Source organism: Dipodomys merriami, unplaced genomic scaffold (genome assembly GCF_024711535.1).
Source record: "Dipodomys merriami isolate MVZ:Mamm:240054 unplaced genomic scaffold, mDipMer1.0.p SCAF_15, whole genome shotgun sequence".
NCBI lineage: Eukaryota > Metazoa > Chordata > Mammalia > Rodentia > Heteromyidae > Dipodomys > Dipodomys merriami.
In genome coordinates this window covers 27,140,498-27,162,890 of record NW_027202826.1, presented here as the reverse complement: position 1 = coordinate 27,162,890, position 22,393 = coordinate 27,140,498, and the positions used below count along the sequence as shown (strand labels likewise).

General features: G+C 37.4%; 1 protein-coding gene across 14 annotated transcripts in view; it reads left to right on the top strand.

Annotated features, from left to right (window-relative positions):
• The window catches only part of Camk2d (calcium/calmodulin dependent protein kinase II delta), a 258,224-nt gene that overhangs the window by 66,583 nt on the left and 169,248 nt on the right, over positions 1-22,393 (top strand). For all 14 annotated transcript variants that reach the window (XM_070022483.1, XM_070022490.1, XM_070022485.1 and 11 more), the window contains exon 3: positions 21,668-21,727. In XM_070022483.1, the coding sequence (XP_069878584.1) occupies positions 21,668-21,727 (60 nt within the window). The remainder of the gene's footprint in view (positions 1-21,667; positions 21,728-22,393) is intronic.

The following is a 22,393-nucleotide window of genomic DNA, read 5'->3' as shown; positions in this document are numbered from 1 at the left end:
CATCATCATCATCATCATCATCATCATGATGTTAGTGCAGGCACACTTTTTTGTGTATACTGAACTAAAATGCTACAGTGTTATAATTCTTCATTTTAACTAGGACAATACCAAATTAAAGGTGCAAGCAGGAAGAGATAGAAATTATTTGAGTTGATATAAAGGCTGAAGGAGGAAAGAGACAAGCTTGGCCTATTTGTAATTTACTCTGAAAGTTTCCTGTGTTGATACCTGAATAGCATTCAAGTATATCAGAACTAGAATTTTTTAATTTTAAATTTTTTTATTGTGAAAATACTGTACAGAGGGGTTACAATTACATGGGCAAGATAGTGAGTACATTTCTTATCAAGCATTGTTGCCTCCTCCTTTGTTTACCCTTCCCATCCCTTCCCATCCTCCCTCCCCCCCCCAATCCTCCTCCCCCCACCCAAGTTGTAAAGTTCGTTTTCCACATGACAACTTGTACATCTCATTGTTGCAACAGGTCCACCTGTATCCTTATTTAAATGACTTGTTTTTCCCCTTCCCCTCCACAAATTATACCGATATCAAATACAGTGAAAGCAGGGGTTATACTGTGGGGGAGGGACATACAAAGCAACAAAGAAATAATCTTATAATTGCATTAGAAACAAATGCATGAAAGGAAAAAAAACATTTAAAATGCATATCTTAGGGTTCATTTTCCTAACATCACCGTATCTGACCTTTTCTGCTTGACTCATACATATACTAGATATTGCAAATAAGGGAAATCATGGGACCTATGTTTCTTTGGGATTGGTTTACTTCACTTAATATAATTTTTTTTCCAAATCTTTCCATTTCCTAACAAATGGGACAATGTCATTCTTTCTGATGGAGGCATAGAATTCCATTGTGTATATATACCACATTTTCTTGATCCATTCATCTACTGAGGGGCATCTGGGTTGGTTCCAGATCTTAGCTATGGTAAATAATGTTGCAATAAACATAGTTGTGCTGGTAGCTTTAGTGTGGTCTTGTTTGTAAACATTTGGGTAAGTTGGAACTAAAAATATTAAATCCCCCAACAATAAATCCTCAAAGAAACAACTGCCCAATAAATAAGTGGGCTAATGACTTAAAGAGAAACTTATCTGAAGAAGAAAGAAGGATGGCCAATAGACACAAGAAGAAATGCTCAACCTCCCTAGCCATAAAAGAAATGCAAATCAAAACAACATTGAGATTCCACCTCACCCTAGTTAGAATGGCAAAAATGAAGAACTCTAATAACAACAGACACTGGAGGGGATGTGGACAGAAGGGAACCTTACTTCATTGTTGGTGGGAGTGTAAACTTGTTCAACCACTTTGGAAAGTAGTATGGAGGTTCCTCAAAAGACTCCACATTGAGCTCCCCTATGACCCAGCAGTCCCACTTTTGGGCAGAACTAGAATTTTTAAACGTTGAAAATATGTAAAGATGTCAGAGGCCAACACTCTGCAACTGAAAGAAAATAATGGAGCTACTATTTTACTGCGGCTTATTTTTATAAACTCAGTGTTTTATTTCTAAGTTTATAAAGGATATTTTCCATATCTCTTACTTTTCAGACAATTTGTGGCTATATTGTTAAAATTAAATACATTAAAAGCAAATTATCGAACTTCCTTCCCTCATTAAAGTCACTAAAGTAATTTGACTTGTTTTCTGTGATACTGAGTTCCGCGATGTAATATATGTAATATAAAGAAAAGAGGCTAATTTAACTCCTAGTCCTAGAGCATGCGGGGGGGGGGGGAGAGGGAGGAGGGAGAGGAGGGGGAAGGGTTGGCACATATCACCAGCTATCAGTTTCCTATAAGGGCCCAGGTGAGGTAGCATCACATGTCAGGAGCACCTGAAAGAGATTACAACACTGGAGAAAGCAAAAGAGCCAGACAAAAGGAGAAAGCTGGATTCACTTGATAATAACTTGCTCTCATAGTCATCTTTCCAGTCCAGGTCCTTAGATTGAACCCATTTTTAGGAGATGGGCATGAGTCTCTTACAAGAGTGGAAGCCCAGTGACTAACCATCTCCTATTAGCCTCTGCTTCCACCACTTTCCAATATTGCTACAATAGGAACCTAGCCTCCGGCTCACAAACCTTTGGTTTACAACGCATTTCCACAAGAGAGTCCCCTGTGAAGCAGTATCATCATCCCTAATGTAAAGGTGGAAAAGGGAGCCCAGTGACTGGTCCAAACAACGAAGGGCAGAGTGAGACTCAAACCCAGGTCCAGCAGTCCTGTATCCTAGGATTTTTATGGCATATACGTGGGTTGAAAATCTGATTTTTGAGTTCAGCTACTTCATGAGCTGGGGAACGAAGACATATTGGAATTACAAAAGCAACCAAAGACAAAATGCAACTGGAAAAAGTTGTTTTTAAATATTGGGTCTGTCATCTGGCACCTTCAACCGGACGTCATCTAAATGAAAGACTAATTTCTACATCAGTTTGTCTTTAAAATCACAATCGAGACTTCATTACATGGTGGGTTAGCCAGGTTTCTATGTAGTACTTCATGTAATGAATGGTTATAGAAAAAAAATGTATTTTTTTTCTTTTTCATTTCTTCTGACTTTGATTTGTGACCTACCTGTCTCCCAGGGATCTGGTGAAGATTAATTAACCCAGGACAGCTAAGTGCCTGGTTCTGTCCTAGAGAATGGGGTTCCATAAATCAGAGCTATCACTAAGAGGCCTCCATTTGTCCCCAGGCCTGGTGCAGGATGAGCCATCGCTCCATAGCCTACTGGGAGTTACCCACATTCAGGTCAAGGACAGGCTTTCCAGTGACACAGAAACATTTCTTGAAGTTCTTTGAGACTGAGCCCATTTTACCCCGTGTGCCTCAGTGTTCTCATCTGTCAAAGTGGAAGCACATGACCACATGATCCTGAAAGGAATTTACCCTAGACTTGTTCTTGCTTATGCTCTTTCTTTCCTCTTGTCCTACTCATCCACTTGAATCTAATTAACCTATTTCTTTTTCCTCAGCACATGTCCTATTAAAGAACTGTGACAAACAGTTGTCATCCAGGTACTCCTCTACAACTATAGACAGTTGTCTACAGATTTCCCAGGTTTTACTGCCCCAGAAGCAGGGAAAGGTAGTCAGCAGAAACTCTCTAATTGGGATAGTCCTGGCTCAGAGCTGAGGTCATTCACCTCCTGTGCACATCATCAGATGAAGTTGACAACCATTTGGGCCTACTGGACAGTTTTCTCCATCCATCTGAAAGAATGATTTTATTTCATTTGCAGGGAAATGGATGGGCCTGGAAAAAAGTTGTATTAAACAAAGTAAGTCAGGCTGCAGAGAAATAAGGAATACATGTTTTCTCTTGCATGTAGAAAGTTAAAACAGAGTTATAACTATATATCAAAACATATTCAGAATTATATGCAAACATACATACATGTATTACCTAGTGGATAGTGTATTCAGGGGATGATTCCAATGATGTGATTTCTTTGAACATATAACTCATCATTTAACAAAACTGGTACCAGGAAGCTGGCACATGTCTTGTTGAGGGAGTGCCAGTGGGAAGAGGGAAAAAGTTGAGTAGAAAAAAAAGAAAGAGTGGACACATGCAATCGTAATATTCATTGTGGGTATGTGAAAGTGAAACTCAGGAAATGAAGGGTGGTTGGGTTAAGAGAATGATGAAAGGAGTAACATTGATCAAAATGCACACTGACATGTTGAACTGAAACCCTTTGTTAAAATTACTTGATAGTTTAAAAAAGTTAAATAAAAACAAGATGGCTTCAGAATGCTTGGCTCAACTGAGACCTTGTTAGGTTGGCCTCAAAACTGTTTCTCATGCTGCCCAATCTCCCTGTCCTTTCTTTTTACAGCTATCAAAGAACAGAATCCTGCATTTTATCTTTAAACATATCTTGTACCACACATGCTGTCTCAGCATCTATGTTCACAGAATCTGCTGAGTGACAGGAACTAGAATATCATGTGAAATGAGAACTAATAGAAGCCACAGATGAGTGGACTTCTTTACCTCTTGTTTCATATTACGTGCCTTACTAATTTGGAAATTATATTTTCACATGAAAACAGAGCAAAGTTACCATGGGAAACTTTCAGTCCCTTATATAATAGGATTTTTGTATAAGGCATGAAAACTTTGACACGACATTTTTCATTCTATTCGTGACATTTGTACTTAAATCTCTACTCACCTTAATCTCTAAATAAACTCCCTTTTTGCTTTTCGTTTCTCACAAAAGAAAGTCTTTGGAAAAGAGCATCTAAAAGAACATTTAAATATTATCAGTTCTTCCTGAAAAAAAATATATATATGAGATACAGATTGAACTTTAACTGGTTTCTAAGTCATTAAATATATAACAGATAGGCCTTCCTTTTTCCCTTTCCTTCATTTTCTTTTATTCTTTTTTTTTTTTTTTTTTTTAGTCATGGGGCTTGAACTCTGGGCCTGGGCACTGTTCCTCAGCTCTTCAGCTCAAGGCTAGCAATCTACCGCTTGAGCCACAGTGCCCCTTCCGGTTTTTCTGAGTGTTTTGTTGGAGATAAGAGTCTCTCACAGACTTTCTTGCCAGGGCTGAATTTGAACCGCGATCCTCGGATTTCAGCCTCCTGAGTAGCTAGGATTACAGGCGTGAGCCACCAGTGCCCGGCTTTCTTTTATTCTTTACTAAATGGTTTGGGTTGGTTGGCTTTGTTTAAAAAAAAACTGGGTCCCAGAGGTGCTACAATGTTCATCTTACAAAGAAATCATATGCTGTGTATGGGAAATTGTAATGGAAAATTGTGGTTTCCATGCTTGTGCTTAAATTTTCAGTTTCCATTTAAAAACTTGGCAAAATTTATATTTTGAATCAGATTTGTCCAAACTCAGTTACAGAGTATTTACCTTTTTTGCATATATCTCATTCATGGTCAGGGATATATTTACAATTTCTCTTGTTTTTAAAAAAAATTAAGTACATTATCATTGAATTTTAAACCCAGATCTGACTAATTTCAATGTCAGGTATTTAGGGAAGAATTAAGAAAGAAAAGAAATGAGCTTTTCCCTTCCCCTCCACAAATTATAACAACATCAAATGCAGTGAAAGCAGGGGTTATACTGTGGGGGAGAGACATACAAAGCAACAAAGAAATAATCTTATAAATGTGTTAGAATCGTTTAAATAGGGATACAGGAGGACCCATTGCAACAATGAGACCTACAAGTCGTATGTCGAAAACGAACTTTACAACTTTGGTAGGGGGTGGTTGGAGGGTTGGGTTGGGGGTTAGGGGGAGGATGGAATGGGAAGGGGAAACAAAGGAGGAGGCTCAAGTAATTGTAACCCCTCTGTACAGTATTTTCACAATAAAAAGAAAAAAAATGAGCTGAAGAGAGAAAAGCATTTAAAACGGTATATAAGAGAACAAATTCCTATGTGTGTACATTAATAAACCTAAGCTACATTTTTCCTTTTTGGTAAGCTGGGGCTCAGAGCAGTACTTGGATTTGAACTCATAGCCTGGATGCTATCTCTGACCTTTTTTCAAGTGAGAGGTTAGCACTCTACCACTTGAGCCATGGCTCCACTTCCACCTTTTTGGTGGGTAATTAGAGATAAGAGTCTCATACACTTTTCTTCCTGGGATGGATTTGAACCACGATCCTCAGATTTCCACCTCTTTAGTAGCTAGAATTACAGGTGTGAGCCATGGAGGTGCCCTGCTATTCTGTATCTTTTGGAGTTCTGATTGCATGGGTGTGTGTTCACGTTAATAAGGTTATTGGGTGATATACTTTCAACTTATGCAATTTCTTGCTTGTATTTTATATATGTACATGCACACACATACACTCACACAGAGGTGATGGTGGTCAAATTCAGGCTATTTCATTGAGCTGCATCCTCAGTCCTTGAGTTCTGGGCATAAGTTCTACATAAGTCCACGTAGCCTGCGCTGGTTTGGATCTTGTGAGTCTCCTGTTTCTGCCTCCCAAGTGTTGGGATTATGGGTATGTGGCTCTGTGCTCAGTTTTCGTTTGAACTAAGATGTTACTAGATATCCTTTGATGCACATTCATGAATATTTTTTTATATAACACACATATGATATTTCTATTTCCTGATATATCCTCTGTCCTCATGAGCAGCCACTTTCCTTTCTGTGTACATGGAGCTGTTAAAATTTGACTTATTGTATTTCCCAGGTCACAGTCTATAATTCCCGTTTTTGCCATATGCATGTCCATATATATTTTTGCTTTCTGATATTGCATTGGCTAACTTTACCTTTGTTTTTTGAAGACTGGATTTTCTAAACTCAACCTGATTCTTTTCCAGTGAGAGCGGGCCCTTTTATTCAAGTGATACTATGTTGTTTGACTCTTTCAGTAGCCTCTAGATTATCTGACCAGATAATCTGATGATTCTGTGACCCTTGAATAAGGAAGTAAAGCAAGCTGTATCACAGATGCCCCCAACTTTTGTTTACTTGGACTTTCCTGTTCGTACTTTCCTGTTTGTACTTTCCTGTTTAGTTGTGAGTTCCTTTAATCAATATATACTGAATGTTTGCATGATACCACATACTACCTTAGGTGCTAGGTATAAAATTGTGAACAAAAGAAGAAATCAGCTCATGTATTGCTGTCCTGAACTTTATTGCAAAGACAGAATTAAAGGAAAAACCTATAATTGAAAAGAAGTCATAAATAAGGCAAGGCAATAGAACTGGAACTGTGGGATGGACAATAATAGGGATTTGATTCTATTAGGATGAGCTTCCTTGAGTGGAAGAACTTGTTATTATGAAGAACTTGTTATTATCAAACGGAAAAGAGATATGAGAATTACTCATGTTTTCTGCATCTGAGAATTACATCAACATAATAGCTCAACAGGAAAAACCACACTGATTTATTTAATACAAGTGTGACATGGCATGGGTGGCTTTCTAAAGAAATGAATACTCCAAGCAGCAGAGCGGGTCACCGACATGCTGATTTGGACAAAAAAAATCATGAATTGTGACAAACAGCCAAATTCTGTGGGGGAAACTTAAATGACAGCTATTTTAGCAAGGTCTATCAACAAATTCATTTGTATTGTTTTTGCCCTGGATTTTATGTAAGTTGCTTTTCTTCTGCTGTAAAGGAGGTGTTTTTCACATTTCCTGAGTCTAGACAAGACAGGAAGTCACAATAATTGTGCATACATTTTTTAAGTGCCTTGAATTGAAATCAGTTAATATACCAGAGTAGCATATTTTTAACTCAGGCAATGATATATTTGAAGAACTGAAAGAAGGATGGTGTGACTGAGGGGAGAAGGCACGGGGTGTAGGGGAGTCCCAGGATAGATGACTTAGAGATGGAGGAACATGGCTAAGTCAGTAGACCGGTTTGTCTACTTTGCTTGGAAAAAGTCACCCTCCAGAGACATGGAACAGGCAGTTTGCAAGATGAACAGTCGGTGACCAGAGACTGAGATTCTTTTTGTAAAAATGATTTTTGAAAATCGTCTTTAAGTACTTGTACAAAGGCATTTCCATTCAACATGTCAGTCTGTGAATACAATGCATCTTGATCAAGTCACATCATTGTCCTTCATATTTCTGTACCCATCCATCCTCTCAATTTAGCTAGTTCTGTTTTCACTCTTGTATATTGACTATTATAACTTCATCTGCTCAAGCTTTCTCTCACAATTCATTTGCCACCCCTCCTCCCCTTGATCTCACTCACCCCTGACAATGCATATTCGAACTTCATTTAGTTAAATGTAAGTTATTCAAAAGAATTATTCCATTGGCATCCTCCCATGCACATACCATTCTTTAGTGAATTTGTTTGTGTAGGTATGCATAGGACCCTGTATAACTGTATATGTTTACATGTATATTTATAATTTAGATCTAATATGTATGTGTGTGTGAGAGAGAGAAAGATAGAAAGCATGCATCCTTTGTCTCTCTGCAGCCTGACTTCCAGGTTTATCTATTTCCCTGCAAATGATATAATATCATTCTTCCAATGACAAAGTAAAATTCCATTATATATGTATAATGTATATATAATTCCTTAGATACAATGGAATTCTATTATAATGGATTTTGTCTATACATATAATATATACATATGTGTGTATAGATACATAAATATAGTTATATCATTGTTTTTTGGATCGATTTATCCATTGAGGGCATCTGTGCTGTTTCCATAGCTTGGCTATGGTGAATAGTGTAGCAATGAACATTGGTGTGCACATATCTTTACTGTACTCTTTAGTGTGTATCCTAACTCTAGAGGTGGAAGACCATGCTTCAGGGAGTGGAAATGTAGATCGCTGAAGATGGAGAGGTCAAGGAACTGAGAGACAAGTGTTGGGCCAGTTATCTGTATATGTGCTAAGGAACCCTAGTGTGCTGGCAGGCTTTCAGTGAAGGAGAAGCCTGGCCAGGTGCCAGGTGGTTAATCCACAAGGTGTATTGAGTGTGGGATAGGGGCGAGGTGGGGAAGAACCACTTAGTGTGCCAAATACACATTTCAGGTACCATCAGATGGTTTGTATAATAGCATTCCTGTATTTTCAGTTACAGCCTTCCTCAGTTTTCCTCCTCTTTTGGCCCTTGTGTAGATATCCCCAGACTGGAACTAGATAAGTCTCCCTATCCGAGTTTCATATTCCAAGATGACAGAAATTGTCTTAATCACTAGTGTGGACAGTAGGTAGACTTTCCTGCCTTACCCAAGGACAGGTGATAGACATTGATCATTAAGTAGTAGATGAAGTAAGCAGTGCAGCTTTAGACGAAAAACAGGACCTTGTTTTTTAATTTATATACAAGTCTATGAATTTTATAAACTTGACATGGAGTTTTGCATTTGTGACCACAATTACCTTTGCGTATGTGTCACTTATATTGTATTCTCATGTTATATCTTTCAAAAGTTGACCTTTTAATCACAATAATTTATTTCATTTGGATTCCATTAGAGATCTACCAATTAAAGCAGTATGGAGGTTCCTGAAAAGACTTCACATAGAGCTCCCCTACGACCCAGCAATCCCACTTTGGGGCATTTACCCAAATGTTTACAAACAAGACTACACTAAAGCTACCAGCACAACTATGTTTATTGCAGCATTATTTACCATAGCTAAGATATGGAACCAACCCAGATGCCCCTCAGTAGATATACACAATGGAATTCTATGCCTCCATCAGAAAGAATGACATTGCCCCATTTGTTAGGAAATGGAAAGACTTGGAAAAAATTATATTAAGTGAAGTAAGCCAAGCCCAAAGAAACATAGGTCCCATGGTTTCCCTTATTTGCAATATCTAGTATATGTATGAGTCAAGCAGAAAAGGTCAGATAATGTGATGTTAGGAAAATGAACCCTTAGATATGTATTTAAATGTTTTTTTCTTTCATGCATTTGTTTCTAACTCATTTATAAGATTATTTCTTTATTGCTTTGTATGTCCCTCCCCCACAGTATAACCCCTGCTTTTACTGTATTTGATGTCGATATAATTTGTGGAGGAAATGGGGAAAAACAAGTCGTTTAAGGATACAGGTGGACCCGTTGCAACTATGAGAAGTACAAGTTGTCATGTCAAAAATGAACTTTACAACTTTGGTACGGGGGGGGGGGGGGAGGGGGATTGGGTGGGGGGCGGGGGGAGGCTGGGAAGGGATGTGAAGGGTAAACAAAGGAGGAGGCAACAATGCTTGATAAGAAATGTACTCATTATCTTGCCCATGTAATTGTAACCCCTCTGTACAGCATGTTCACAAAAAATTAAAATTAAAATTAAAAAAATAAAAATAAAAAAAAGAAATCTACCAATTATCCCAATATTTTGAGGACCAAATTAGTTAGATTCCTTTTTTATTTTATATATATATATATATATATATATAATATATATATATAGTGAGAATACTATACAGAGGGGTTACAATTACATGGGCAAGATAGTGAGTACATTTCTTGTCAAGCATTGTTGCCTCCTCCGTTGTCTCTTCCCTCCTGCCCCGTCCCCCCTCCCCCAAAAGTTGTAAAGTTTATTTGTCGACATAGCGATTTGTACATCTCATTCTTGCAATGGGTCTACCTGTATCCCTATTTAAACGATTTTTTTTCCCTTCCCCTCCACAAATTATATACATATATATATATATATATATATATATATATATATATATATATATATATATATATATATATGTCTTTAGACAGAAATTACTCTCGGTGGAAAAGCCCCAATATGGCATGACACATTTCTTTGGAAAGGATCACCCTGCCTCTCTCCCTCCACTTTATGTCTAGAAGCTTTATCATTCTCCATTCATTCATCCCACCAGCCAGCAATCTTTACCAAGATTTTAAAGTCACAATAGTATGATAGACAGACAGAGAGACAGATGGATAGATGGATAGATAGATAGATAAGATACAGTACATCTTACCTATCTACCAGCAGGCATACATCAAAATTTTGAACAGCGGTCTTTCTAGGTCATGAAGTTTTAAATGCTATTTATGAGCTAAAATATACTTATACAAACTATGGTTTTGTTAGTAAGATTTTTTTAAACATAATATTAGGGAAGGGGAAAGCATGAGTGGATCAAGAATGTCAGGAATCTGGCTGTGTGAAATGGAAGAGAGATTACTGTGTAGAAGCACAGGGCAGGGAGATGGGAGAGGTGGAATGTGCAGGCATGGGATATTTGCAGTGTATTGGATTTTGCTGCATGCTCACCTTAAATGCTTCTGCTTTCAGTCCTTGTTTCCAGGTCACTTGGAAGAAATCCCAGAGTCTCAAGTTAAAGAGCTGGGAGTTTGGGTTTCTCCTTAGAAACCCTGTTGTTTTATTCCCTGGGGAGACATAGCCATTGATTTAACTGTGATATTTCCTAAAACCCAAAAAACTCTGTCAGCTTCGCCTGCCTCCTTCCCACCCTAAGGGAGCCTTGCTTTTGACTCTGATAATGTCTGTGAATCAACACCAATCAAAACTTGTTTTCAGTGACACTTTATAGTCTGACCCTTAGCAGGTAGGCAAGTGGGCCTGTGGATTTCATATGGATCAATTTATACCTTCAAGCTTTAACATTTGCCACAGAGACAAACACCTTTTACAGTTTGGAAGGAACTGAAATCTTTTTTTTTTGAGGGGGGGGTGTCTGTTGTGGGGCCTGAACTCTGGGCCTGGGTGCTGTCCCTCAGCTCTTCAGCTCAAGGCTAGTGCTCTACCACTTGAGCCACAGCACCACTTCTGGCTTTTTTCTTTTTGCTTATGTGGTGCTGAGGAATCGAACCCAGGGCCTCATGCATGCTAGGCAAGCGCTCTACCACTGAGCCACCTTCCCAGCCCGGAACTGAAATCTTTTAAGATGGTATTTAATATGCCTTCTTGTAAACTATGGGCATCAAGCCATTCAAGTTTGAACAAAGCTCTTGCTTGAGATCTGCTCCAAGATGAAACCCATGCCAATGCCAAATGTATATTCTAAATGACGTAGTCCTTACTCTAGGTGGAGAATTCTAGGTGGCAAAGTGATGAAGTGATGGAGGATGATATTGAGCAAAGAAAAGAATGAACAATGTCACTCCTGAGCTGGGTGCTGGTGGCTCACTCCTGTAAGCTTAGCAACTCAGGAGGCTGAGATTCCAGGATAGCAATTTGAAGCCAGCCTGGGAAAGAAAGTCCATGAGACTCTGATTTCCAATTAACCACCAGAAAACTGGGAGTGGAGTGTAGCTCAAGTGCTAGTGCAGTAGCCTTGAGTGAAAAAGATCAAGGACAGTGCCCAGGCTCTGAATTCAAGCCACAGGAACAGGACAAAAAAGAAGAGGAGGAGGAAGTGGAAGAAGAGGATGAAGGGAAGGAGCCAGAGAGAGGAGGGAGGAAGAAGGAAGGGGAGGGGAAGGGGGAGAATAGAATCAGCAACAATGCTACTCCTAGAAGTCTGGAGGATTTTGACCCATACTACATATTCATTATGATTATTACTATTTCAATATCAAAAGGAAAAAATGACTTACTTTGAAGTTTAACATCTGTAGAAAATGGTTAAGTGGTTGGTACATATACACTGCACATGATCGGAACATTTGTTAAATAAGCGTCCTAATCTTCCTTGACTGTTTTTTCCAGCTCTTTTTTTCAAAAGGAGTTGGACATGGAACTTTGAAAGCAGAGGGAGGTGATATGAAGGAAATCCAAAATTCCAGAATGCTCCAAATTCTTGAATTTTGTATATGCAGCTTCTAGATCATTACAGAATTGTTAAAGAAGTTGTTTATAATCTTGTTATTAGGTTAGAATGCATAATCTACCTTCAGCCTCACCATAACTATAATAAAAAAATAAGGCAACTGCCAGTAAAAATAGGCAGTGTTCCTAAAGGAAATAACAAAGCATGGCTTATGCTTAGACTTTGTATGCTTTGTGTCCATTCTGGGTCTTTTTAATCTTGAGGTAGTAAGGTTCAGAAGGTTTTAATGCAAAGTGTGTTAAAATGGCTTAGCTCTATTATACTTAATGCAAAAAATGTAATTTTGCTGTAAGTCCCTCTATTTACAAGTAAAATTAAACCTAGGGGAAAGTACACTGTGTCATCTTAGTAAGAACTTTAGCCCTAAAACAATTATTTTATTTTTTTAATTTTCATATTCTACATATTTATCAGGTATCATGTGGTGTATTTCAATACATATATCAACTGTGTAATGACCAGAGCAGAGTAATTGGTATATGTGTCACATTAGGCATTTCCATTTCTTTGTGTTCAGAACATTTAAAATTTGCAGTAGCTATTTTGAATATTCAATAAATTGCAGACATTATGGTCAGCCTTCTATGTTACATAACATAGGAATTTCCATCTGGATGTGATAATCCATAAAGTTCATAAGTTTATAGGCCATTTACTATGTCAGGTGATTGAGTTCTGCTTAAACTACCAGGAAATAGAATTGTCCCACAAATCCCTCCCATCTCATAAGTAAAATTGCACCCAAGGGAAAGCATAGAGTAGATCAACTGGTGGTTCCATCTGTAATCTAGCTACTTGACAAGTGGAAATGGGAGGATGGTGACCAAGGCCAACCTGGACAAGAAGTTAGCAAGACTTTATCTCAACAAACAAGTCAGGCATGACAGGAATATATGGTTGTAATCCTAGCTATGTAGAAGGTGGAAACAGGAAGCTCACAGTTCAAAGCTGATCCCAGGCAAAAGGTCAAGACACTGACCAAAAAATACCGCAAGCAGAATGGATTATGGGCATGACTCAAGTGGTAGAACATTTGCTAAATAAACATGAGAGTTTGAGTTTAAGCAGAAGTAGCATCAAAAGATAAGTTATGGTAACTTGAACATCCCACCAGTAATTAAGTGATAGAATCTGGGTAGCAACCCCAATGCATTTCTTTCCATCCCCCTGGATTGTCGCTCCAGTGTGTATCAAGTGCTGTGAACCAGTGACTTCATGAGTCCTTATTCCTCTAGAGACAGGGAAAAACTCCATTTCCTTCTATAGATGGAAGTATAGAAAGAAGGCCAAATAAAGCAGGGACCTGATTGTTTTTACATGTCATGATTGTTACAGGAAAAAGGGATGGAGAAGGAACTACAAGGGAATTAATGCGTTCTGGTCCACATTGATTCCAGGTTCAATTTACAGATTGTATAAACTTCTTATAGAATAACTTCAAAGCATTACAAATCTGAATTGAGGCAAATGCACTTTCCATGCATATAACTAATTCTATTTTACCATCTTACATACTTGTAGAATCTTACTGACTTGTTCAGGGTATTAAGGGAGTAGCAAAAATAACAGGTAGTTCAAATATGAATGTCAGAAGGAATCTAGGTCATATAGTTATTTGAGTTTCTGGTAGAGCACCTTCAAAATAAAAGTATGAAGTGACAATGCAATTACCTCTATGGGTTTGTACTCATGGTTTGAAGGTGGCTAGGGTTGTATACTCAGCTAGTGCTCTATCCCTGAGCCATGCCTCCAGCCCAGCTTTTTGGAGATGGAAGTTATTTTTGGAGATGGGGTCTAGCAGATAATTACCCCAGCTAGCTTTGAATTTCAGATCTCTAAATTGAATATCTGAGCCATTGGTACCCCACTATGTAAATGGATTTTTAAAACTTCCAGTTAAAGGCATTAAATTCATATTTTGTAATGAAATGAACTTTCTAACGTAGGCTCTGTTTTAAATATGACCTATTTAAGTAGAGAGAATTTATATTCTTTCCCTAATAGTGCCTCATTTGGCAAGGTGAGATTTCTCTAGAAAGAAAAATGCATTCAAAATATACTTGCTAATATTCAGGAATAGGCTTCTGAGTAGCCATCCCTAGTTTCTCCAAAATCAAATCTCTGCAACAAAAAGGTTTCTTGGTTTTGTTTGTTTTTGCTAGGACCAGTGTTTGAACTCAGGGATTTGTGCTCTCTCAGCTTGTTGGTCAGCTGGTGCTCCCCCATGTGAACCATACCTCCAGCTTTGGTTTTTGCTGTTTGTTTTGGAAATGCAGTCTCATGGACTTTTCTTTATGGCCGGCTTTGATGGTGGTTTGCTGGACTTCAACCTTCTGAATAGTGAGAATTACAGGTGTGAGTCCCTGGCACCCAGGAAACTAGGCCTTGTTTTAGGAGTATGTTTGCAGATTCTACTATCAGATTATTGTTGATTATTTTATATTTTGTGCCCTGATTTTTCTTGGGTCTTAACTCATAGCACCTGTAAAATAAGAAACAAACAGCCACCCTTCATTCATCTCTGTCATTTATCAAATATTTAATCTCTATTGTATCCACCAAAAACTTCCTTATATACTGTTAGTATTCACAGCAATTAGACACCAAAACCTTGTAAAGAAATAGGAAAGTATGACAAACAGATACAGCAATACAAAGCTTGAAATAGTTTAAGTTCATTTTGTTTCAGTTTTCCACTTGAGTGTAAAACAACTAGCCAGATTTAGTCCCAGCACGCCTATAAGAGTGCCTATTACTGGAGACTCCAATACCTTGGAGGGTGAATAAATGTGGAAAGAAAATTGAAAATCGAGTTTGGCTGATTGTATTAGAGAAGTGAGTGAAGCAGGATTAACTTGCCCTCCAAGCCAGAGAGATCTGAAACATCTATCTCAAACTGAAGCCTAGGGCCAAGGATAGAAAGACCAAAGAGATGAGTAAGAAATGCAGCATCTTAAACTAGTTGGAGAGAAATTGATAGAGAAGTGGATTTTGAATACTTTGTTGTCATGAATATGATGAGTCTTCCATAATTTACTATTTATTTGTTGGTGGTGGTGGTCGTGGGGCTTGAACTCTGGGCCTGGGTGCTGGCCCCCAGCTTTTCAGCTCAAGTCTAGCACTCTACCGCTTGAGCCACAGCGCCAGTTCCAGCTTTTTCTGCTTATGGGGTGCTGAGGAATTGAACCCAGGGCCTCATGCATGCAAGTCAAGCACTCTACCACTGAGCCACCTTCCCAGGCCCCATAACTTAGTAGTTTTGATAGAAAGGGTTATTTTAGGAGTAAGTTCATCTTGGGGAGAGGTGGTCACAAGAGTTAAACCCTTTTGGTGGTGCCAAACTCAAGCCTTCCTTCAATTGTATGACTACATTTCTGTGTGGGATTATACATAGTGTGCGTTGGCAAGAAGAAGGGTAACTGGCCAATTAAGGAAGATCCTTCTCTTCCCTCTACTCAGACCACTTTGGATGAGGAGTTGTTTTCATTGAGCGCGCGCGTGCGCGCGCGCGCGCACACACACACACACACACACACACACACACACACACACACACACACACACACACACACACACAGATACATCAAGGCCTGAACAGCCTGGACATCGTTTTAGCCCATAAGTCTGTACTGGATTAGAGCAGAGAGATAATTATGATGTTTCTGTGTAGTTATGTATGATCTATATAAGGATAAATAATAGTTCCTGACTCCCCGACAGGATTCATATTTTGATGGTTTGGCATTCATAGGCAAAGTGCTAAACAATTATTTTTGATTTAAAAAAAAAAAACTTGCCAGATAATTAACTTCTCACTTTGTTTGGTTTTGATGAAACTGCTGTTGTTGAGTCAAAGTGATTCAGGCCAAGCACCTTAATTTGCATTGGTAATCAGTTATTTTGCATAAAGATTAAAATTGTATTTGGAACTGGAGTGAAGTTACTTCATTAGAAGGTGAATTCTCATTCTCCTACCACTTGAAATTAGACTTTTAAGTTTAAAAACTGTCTTAAGAGATGAAGGTGAAACGATATCCAAATTCTTAGAAGCTATTTTTAAATCTAGAGGTCTCTACACTTGGTGATACCGTTCCTCCATTGATATCTATGGGAAACCGGGGTGGACCACATATTTTCCTTAAAAGCCTTGTTTATCTGACAGGTTTTAGTTGTATATTGCTCACAGCATTTAGCTTAGCAGACCTGACAAGATTATGGCCAGAAAGGTTATATTTTTACTAATGTAAGAGTATAGACTTGAGCTTCAAAGGAAGAATGAAGCCCAACTATTACAGCTAGAGGACTTTAATAAATATTAAATGATGTATGAAGCTGGTTCATACCTTAGCTTCAGGACTTGGAAGTAATAAGAAATTCTTGAAATGGTGCTAAGGTTTATGGATGTCTTGCTTTTTATTAGCTTTCCTTACCTTTTACCAATATAGTTGTGAGAGCCAGGAAAGATGAGGTAGGATGGGTGATTTGTGTTGCTGACTGAATTAAAAGTGAGGAAAGCCTTAAATGTAAAATGAATTCATGTCTTCAGCAGGATAAATACAGAAATATGCTTTTGATATAATAGGTACTTAATCCCTCCTCCTCACCTACTCCTTCTGCAAGTTAAGTTATGAACTTGATGTTGAATTTAAAGCATGCCAAGAGATGAGAATCTCCATTATTGTTAAATTCTCATGTTAATGAACACAAGAAATCAGTTGTATGGTCCTAGTTGGAATGTCAAAACATGCCCCAGTGGGAGATTGCAGAATAATTTACAACTCACAGGACATCTCTAAGTGAGGTGATTATGTGAGAATAAAACTAAGGGAATGTGCTTGGCAGAGAGAGAGAGCACTTCAGTATCACAAACTCTGACATGGCCCCCTTAATCTTTGCCTCCTTGTCACTAGAGCAGCCTCATTTCTTGCTTCTAAGAAACTGGATATTCTGCTTAGGTTGAATGGATGTGGCTTTTGCCTTTGCCTCCCAGATTCTTTCCCCAGTTGACTTTGAGGAAACATGCCACCATGTTGGTACGGGATAAGGAAGCCTTCAACAAACAGGAGCTCAAACCCTCAGCTCAGCGTACCTCAGATACTGAACCCTGCCACCAACTTAGTCCCAGGTTCTTCTCCAACTAACACTGAAGATGAGATCCCAGCCACAGCTGAGCTTTTGATGGCAGTCTTAGAGAAACCCTAAAGCAAAATGTCTGCTCTGTTGTAACTTGGATTATAAATTCAGGGGGCTTCAGCTGCACAGCTGGTGGTATTTGCTGCATAGCAATGGAAGGCTAATATGTTAGGTGCATTAATTTGCTTTAGGTTCCATGCTGAAGTTCCAGGGACTGAGTTTACTTCCTCATAGTTCTGCTAGACACTGGAAGTCTTGCACTTGAAATTTGAGAAGATATATTGTTCCTGAGGCCTTTCTTCTTTCTTCTTACTTATAGAAGCCCATCATCTCCCTGTGTTTTCACAGGGTCTTTCATTCCTATACAGAGAACAGCTATATTGGATTAGATACAGCTCACACTACTGACCTCATATTAACATAATGACCTATTTAAGCACTTCATCTCCACAGATAATTGCATCTGGAGTCTGGTAGCCTAGGACTTCAACATAGGACTTTTCAGGGAAAAAAACTTAGTCCATAACAATAATCTGTTATTATTTTTATCTTTATAGCTAAAACTCTGTAGAATTTATTGCTTATAAAGTTTATTCTTACTTTTTTGCCTTTTAAAATTTTGATGTAGTTATATATTATATAATTTGAGTGCTTATACATGTATCTCACATAGTTTAGCATATATGCATATATTTTTCTTTTTTTTTTTACTTTTTTTTTTTTTTTGGTCCGTCAGGGGGCTTGAGCTCTGGGCCTGAGTGCTGTTCTTCAGCTCTTCAACTGAAGGCAAGCTCTCTACCACTTGAGCCACAGTACCACTTACGGTTTTCTGGTGGTTTGTTGGGGATAAGAGTCTCATGGACTTTCCTGCCTGGGCTGGCTTTGAACCACAATTCTCAGATCTCAGCCTCCTGAGTAGTTAGGATTACAGGCATGAGCACTGGCACTCACTTAGCATATATTTTTACATATCTTATCCCTGTAAAATTATTGCATTTATAAGCATATGTCTTTTCTATACTTTACATACAATAATTTACAATCTGTAAGCAAATGCTATTAAATGCAGTTTTAAAATTTGGCTCAAATGTTTATGTTTACTTGTACATTCCTATATGAGTATTCATATAGGATATATGTTTGAGATATAGTGGCTTGAATTATAAATATTTGATGTATGTGTAGTGTTATGCATATAAGGTTAGCATACCTGTTTATCTTCTTGATAATATGGATTTATTTAATACATAGCTGGAAACTATCCATACTGTGATGCTAATTCATTAAAGAAGTATTATTCTCTAAGTACTAATAACACTATATTCATATCTATCTATATCTACCTAATAGATATAGATAGGTAGGTAGGTAGGTAGATAGATAGATAGATAGATAGATAGATAGATAGATAGATAGATAGATAGATAGATAGATAGATAGAAAATAGTTTCCTAAATTGCCACAAACAAAGAAATAACCTGCTAAATGTATCAGTTCTTTATAGCATATACTCCAAATAGTATATCCTCCAAATTCACAAAGTCAAAGGTATTTTCAAAATAAAGCTAAAACATGATTTGCTTTTTGACAAAGATTGTGTTGATGCTTATGCATGTGTTGGCATGAGTTACGTTATAAATACAAAAGAAATGAGGAAGAAGAAGAAGGAAGAAGAAGAAGGAAGAAGAAGAAGAAGAAGAAGAAGAAGAAGAAGAAGAAGAAGAAGAAGAAGAAGAAGAAGAAGAAGAAGAAGAAGGAAGAAGAAGAAGGAAGAAGAAGAAGAAGAAGAAGAAGAAGAAGAAGAAGAAGAAGAAGAAGAAGAAGAAGAAGAAGAAGAAGAAGAAGAAGAAGAAGAAGAAGAAGAAGAAGAAGAAGAAGAAGAAGAAGAAAGAAGAAGAAGAAGAAGAAGATTGGAGTAAATTTGCAATATCATTTTTCATCAGTTGAGGCAGTAGTATTGAACTCCTGTAAGCTGTAGTGGTGCTTGTCTGTAATCACTCATCGCTCAGCTGGCTAAGGGAACCCAAGATGGGTAGATTGAGTGTCTGAGGCCAGCCTGAGCTATACAATGGGACTGTTTTTTTTTTTAAATACAAGGGAAGGAGATGCAGCTCAGCTATAGAACACTTAGAATGTCACAAGGCCCCTGGGTTCTTGTCCATCTCCAGTGCTATAACGAAGAAAAAAAAAACCTATTTCGTGGAGAAAGCAACAAGATCATGAATTGGTGATCAAAGTTAGCACCACTTTTGAGGAGAAGCTGGAGAAAATGTCCCTCTATGCATGGTAGAGTTCTAGCAGAGCCTGGGTAGCCTAAATTATCAGCAATTATTTGACAAAACCACAATGAGAAAGATTTTTTTTACCGAAGAAATTTTTCAGAGATATAAGGGTTGCAAGAGACAGGGTGTTAGGGAGAGGAAATGTTCCAAATTAAAGGAAGTGAAAGAGAAATGAGAAGTAAATGTCATATGTAGCCTAACCTTGATGCTGCAGTACAGGGAGAAAATGCTACCAAGGGTCTTTCCCCATTAAAGCAGAAAAAAAAATAGAACATGATTGGTAAAGTGCTGTAATAATGCTAAATTTACTGAAGTTCATAGGTATAATAGTAAGCAAATATCCAAAACCTTAGAAAATACACACTGAATTTTTAAGGGTAGGATAAAGATCTTGATATTTGAAAGCTACCTTCAGATGAGACTGAAAAACTATACACAAATAAACATGTATCCATCTGTATGCATACACACACACAATTAGGTAAATATGTATACTTGCAGAGAGAAACAGAGTAAGTAAAATATTAATAATAGGTTTATCTAGGTACATAATATCCAGATGCTACTGTATTATTCCTATTTTATTTTTTCAGTAAGTTTCACTTATTTTCAAACAAGAAGTTAGAATTAAATTTACTTACTTTAACAATTATGTAACATATTCATTATTGTATGCATACATGTATTAATGTTTTTATGTTTATTTTTTCTGATTGAATATGAATAGAGTAAAACCTAGTCAATCAACTTTACATCAGCAGGTTTTTGGTGTCCTTCATCATTTTTAAGAATTATAGGAGTTCTGAGATCACAAAAATTGAAGACATTGGTATACATATAGCCATCCCCTCATTCTCTTCAGCCTACTTTATGGCATGAATTAATTAAAGCTGATTTTCTAGCTGCCACTTCCTAGTGTTATAATAGAGGAAGCTGTTTGTACCATCTCTGTCCCCTAGTTCTCTTATTTGTGAAATAAACGTGCTACCCATGTCAGAGGGCTACTGTACAGTTTAAGCCATATATTCAATAAAAAGATTCTCAGCTTATGGCCAGTACATTGTGGTGTTCTTACAGACAACGTGTATTTCTATATTCTTGTCTCTCTGCCACTTACTTTATTCCTGTAAAGTGACTTGGGTTATCATCAAATACCTACCTACTACTATTACTACTACTACCACCACCACCACCACCACCACCACTACTACTGCTACTACTACTACTACTACTACTACTATAAGGAAACTAAAGATGGTTCTTAATATGTGGATTTATAATGGTTTCTACCTCATAAATGGTCAGGGAAACAGGCAGGTGGAGATAAGCAAGCCACGGCGGCACTTGGAAGTCCTTGTTATTAGAAAGAATATTATGCATACAGGAAGTTAGATTAACAATATTTGCAGAATGGTTGACAGAACATTTGGCTGGACCGAAAACAATTCTCCCTCAGGAGTAAAGTATGATGACCTTATTTGACTCTAATATCATTGGCCCTCCAGTTTCCAGATATGCACACTCTGCTTCAAATGAACATGCCTGTTTGAGTTACTGAAGTTGAAATGAACAAATGTCACAAATGTCTGTAATCTTAGCACTGGCACTGCATTAGAAAACCCTATCTCCACTAAAACAAAACAAAGTTATACATCATTACTTACAGTCAAGTTGAGGAGTAGTACTGTTTTGTGCAATCTCTAACAGCCCAGTTATAATTCCAAATCCAGCTGTAATCTGTATCTCATCCAATCAAGCATCAAGCCAATAAAAAAAAACTTCGTCTGAAGTAATTATTAGATTGTTGACTTAGAGTGTTTAACTAAATCCAAATGCAAATGATAAATAAGTGCCAAAGTTTTGTGTCTTCTTAGTATGCCATTTATTATGCTTTATTTTTTCTTTATTGTGATTTTGTCTTCTTTATTACTTTTTAAAACAGATCATCAGAAACTGGAAAGGGAAGCCAGAATCTGCCGTCTCTTGAAGCACCCCAATATTGGTAGGAAAATGTTTACAATGTATTCTCCATGTTTTGTTTAACAAAGTGTTATACCAAAATGAACATGTTGATTTCACTAGCTATAATATATACCAATTCTTTACAACTTTGTCTTTACAAGCAAATATTAACTATTATTAATAGATTCCTACCATTTGGTCTTGGTTATATTAATTCAGTGTAGGTTTTACATATTTGTGTTTATGCCATTTTTGAAACAAGAATGAAAAATACAAACCATCCCCACCAATTAGACTAATCTTGCTTTATGGAAATTAATATCCTATATTAACTGAATCAATAGTGTGTGTTTCCTGTTGTGCTGAGGAAACTTGATTACACATCACCAGTGGACATACTGAGTGTAATTTAAAGATGAAACAAAGTAAAATTAAGTAATCTTTGGTTATATTACATTAGCTTTATTTTTAACTACATATTTTGGTGTCTGCTACATGAACTAATTCAATTTTCCTTTGAAGACTAATGTGAAATAAAAATGGTAATCCTAATTTAGAGAAGCATAAAGGTAAAAATAAAATAGGTATATAACATATACTGAAAAAGATATGTAGATTTTTTTTAAAAATCTGAAAGCAACAAATTTAGCTGAAAAGATTGTTAGTTCAGTGTTAGAGCACCAGCCTGGTGCACTATTTAAGGCCC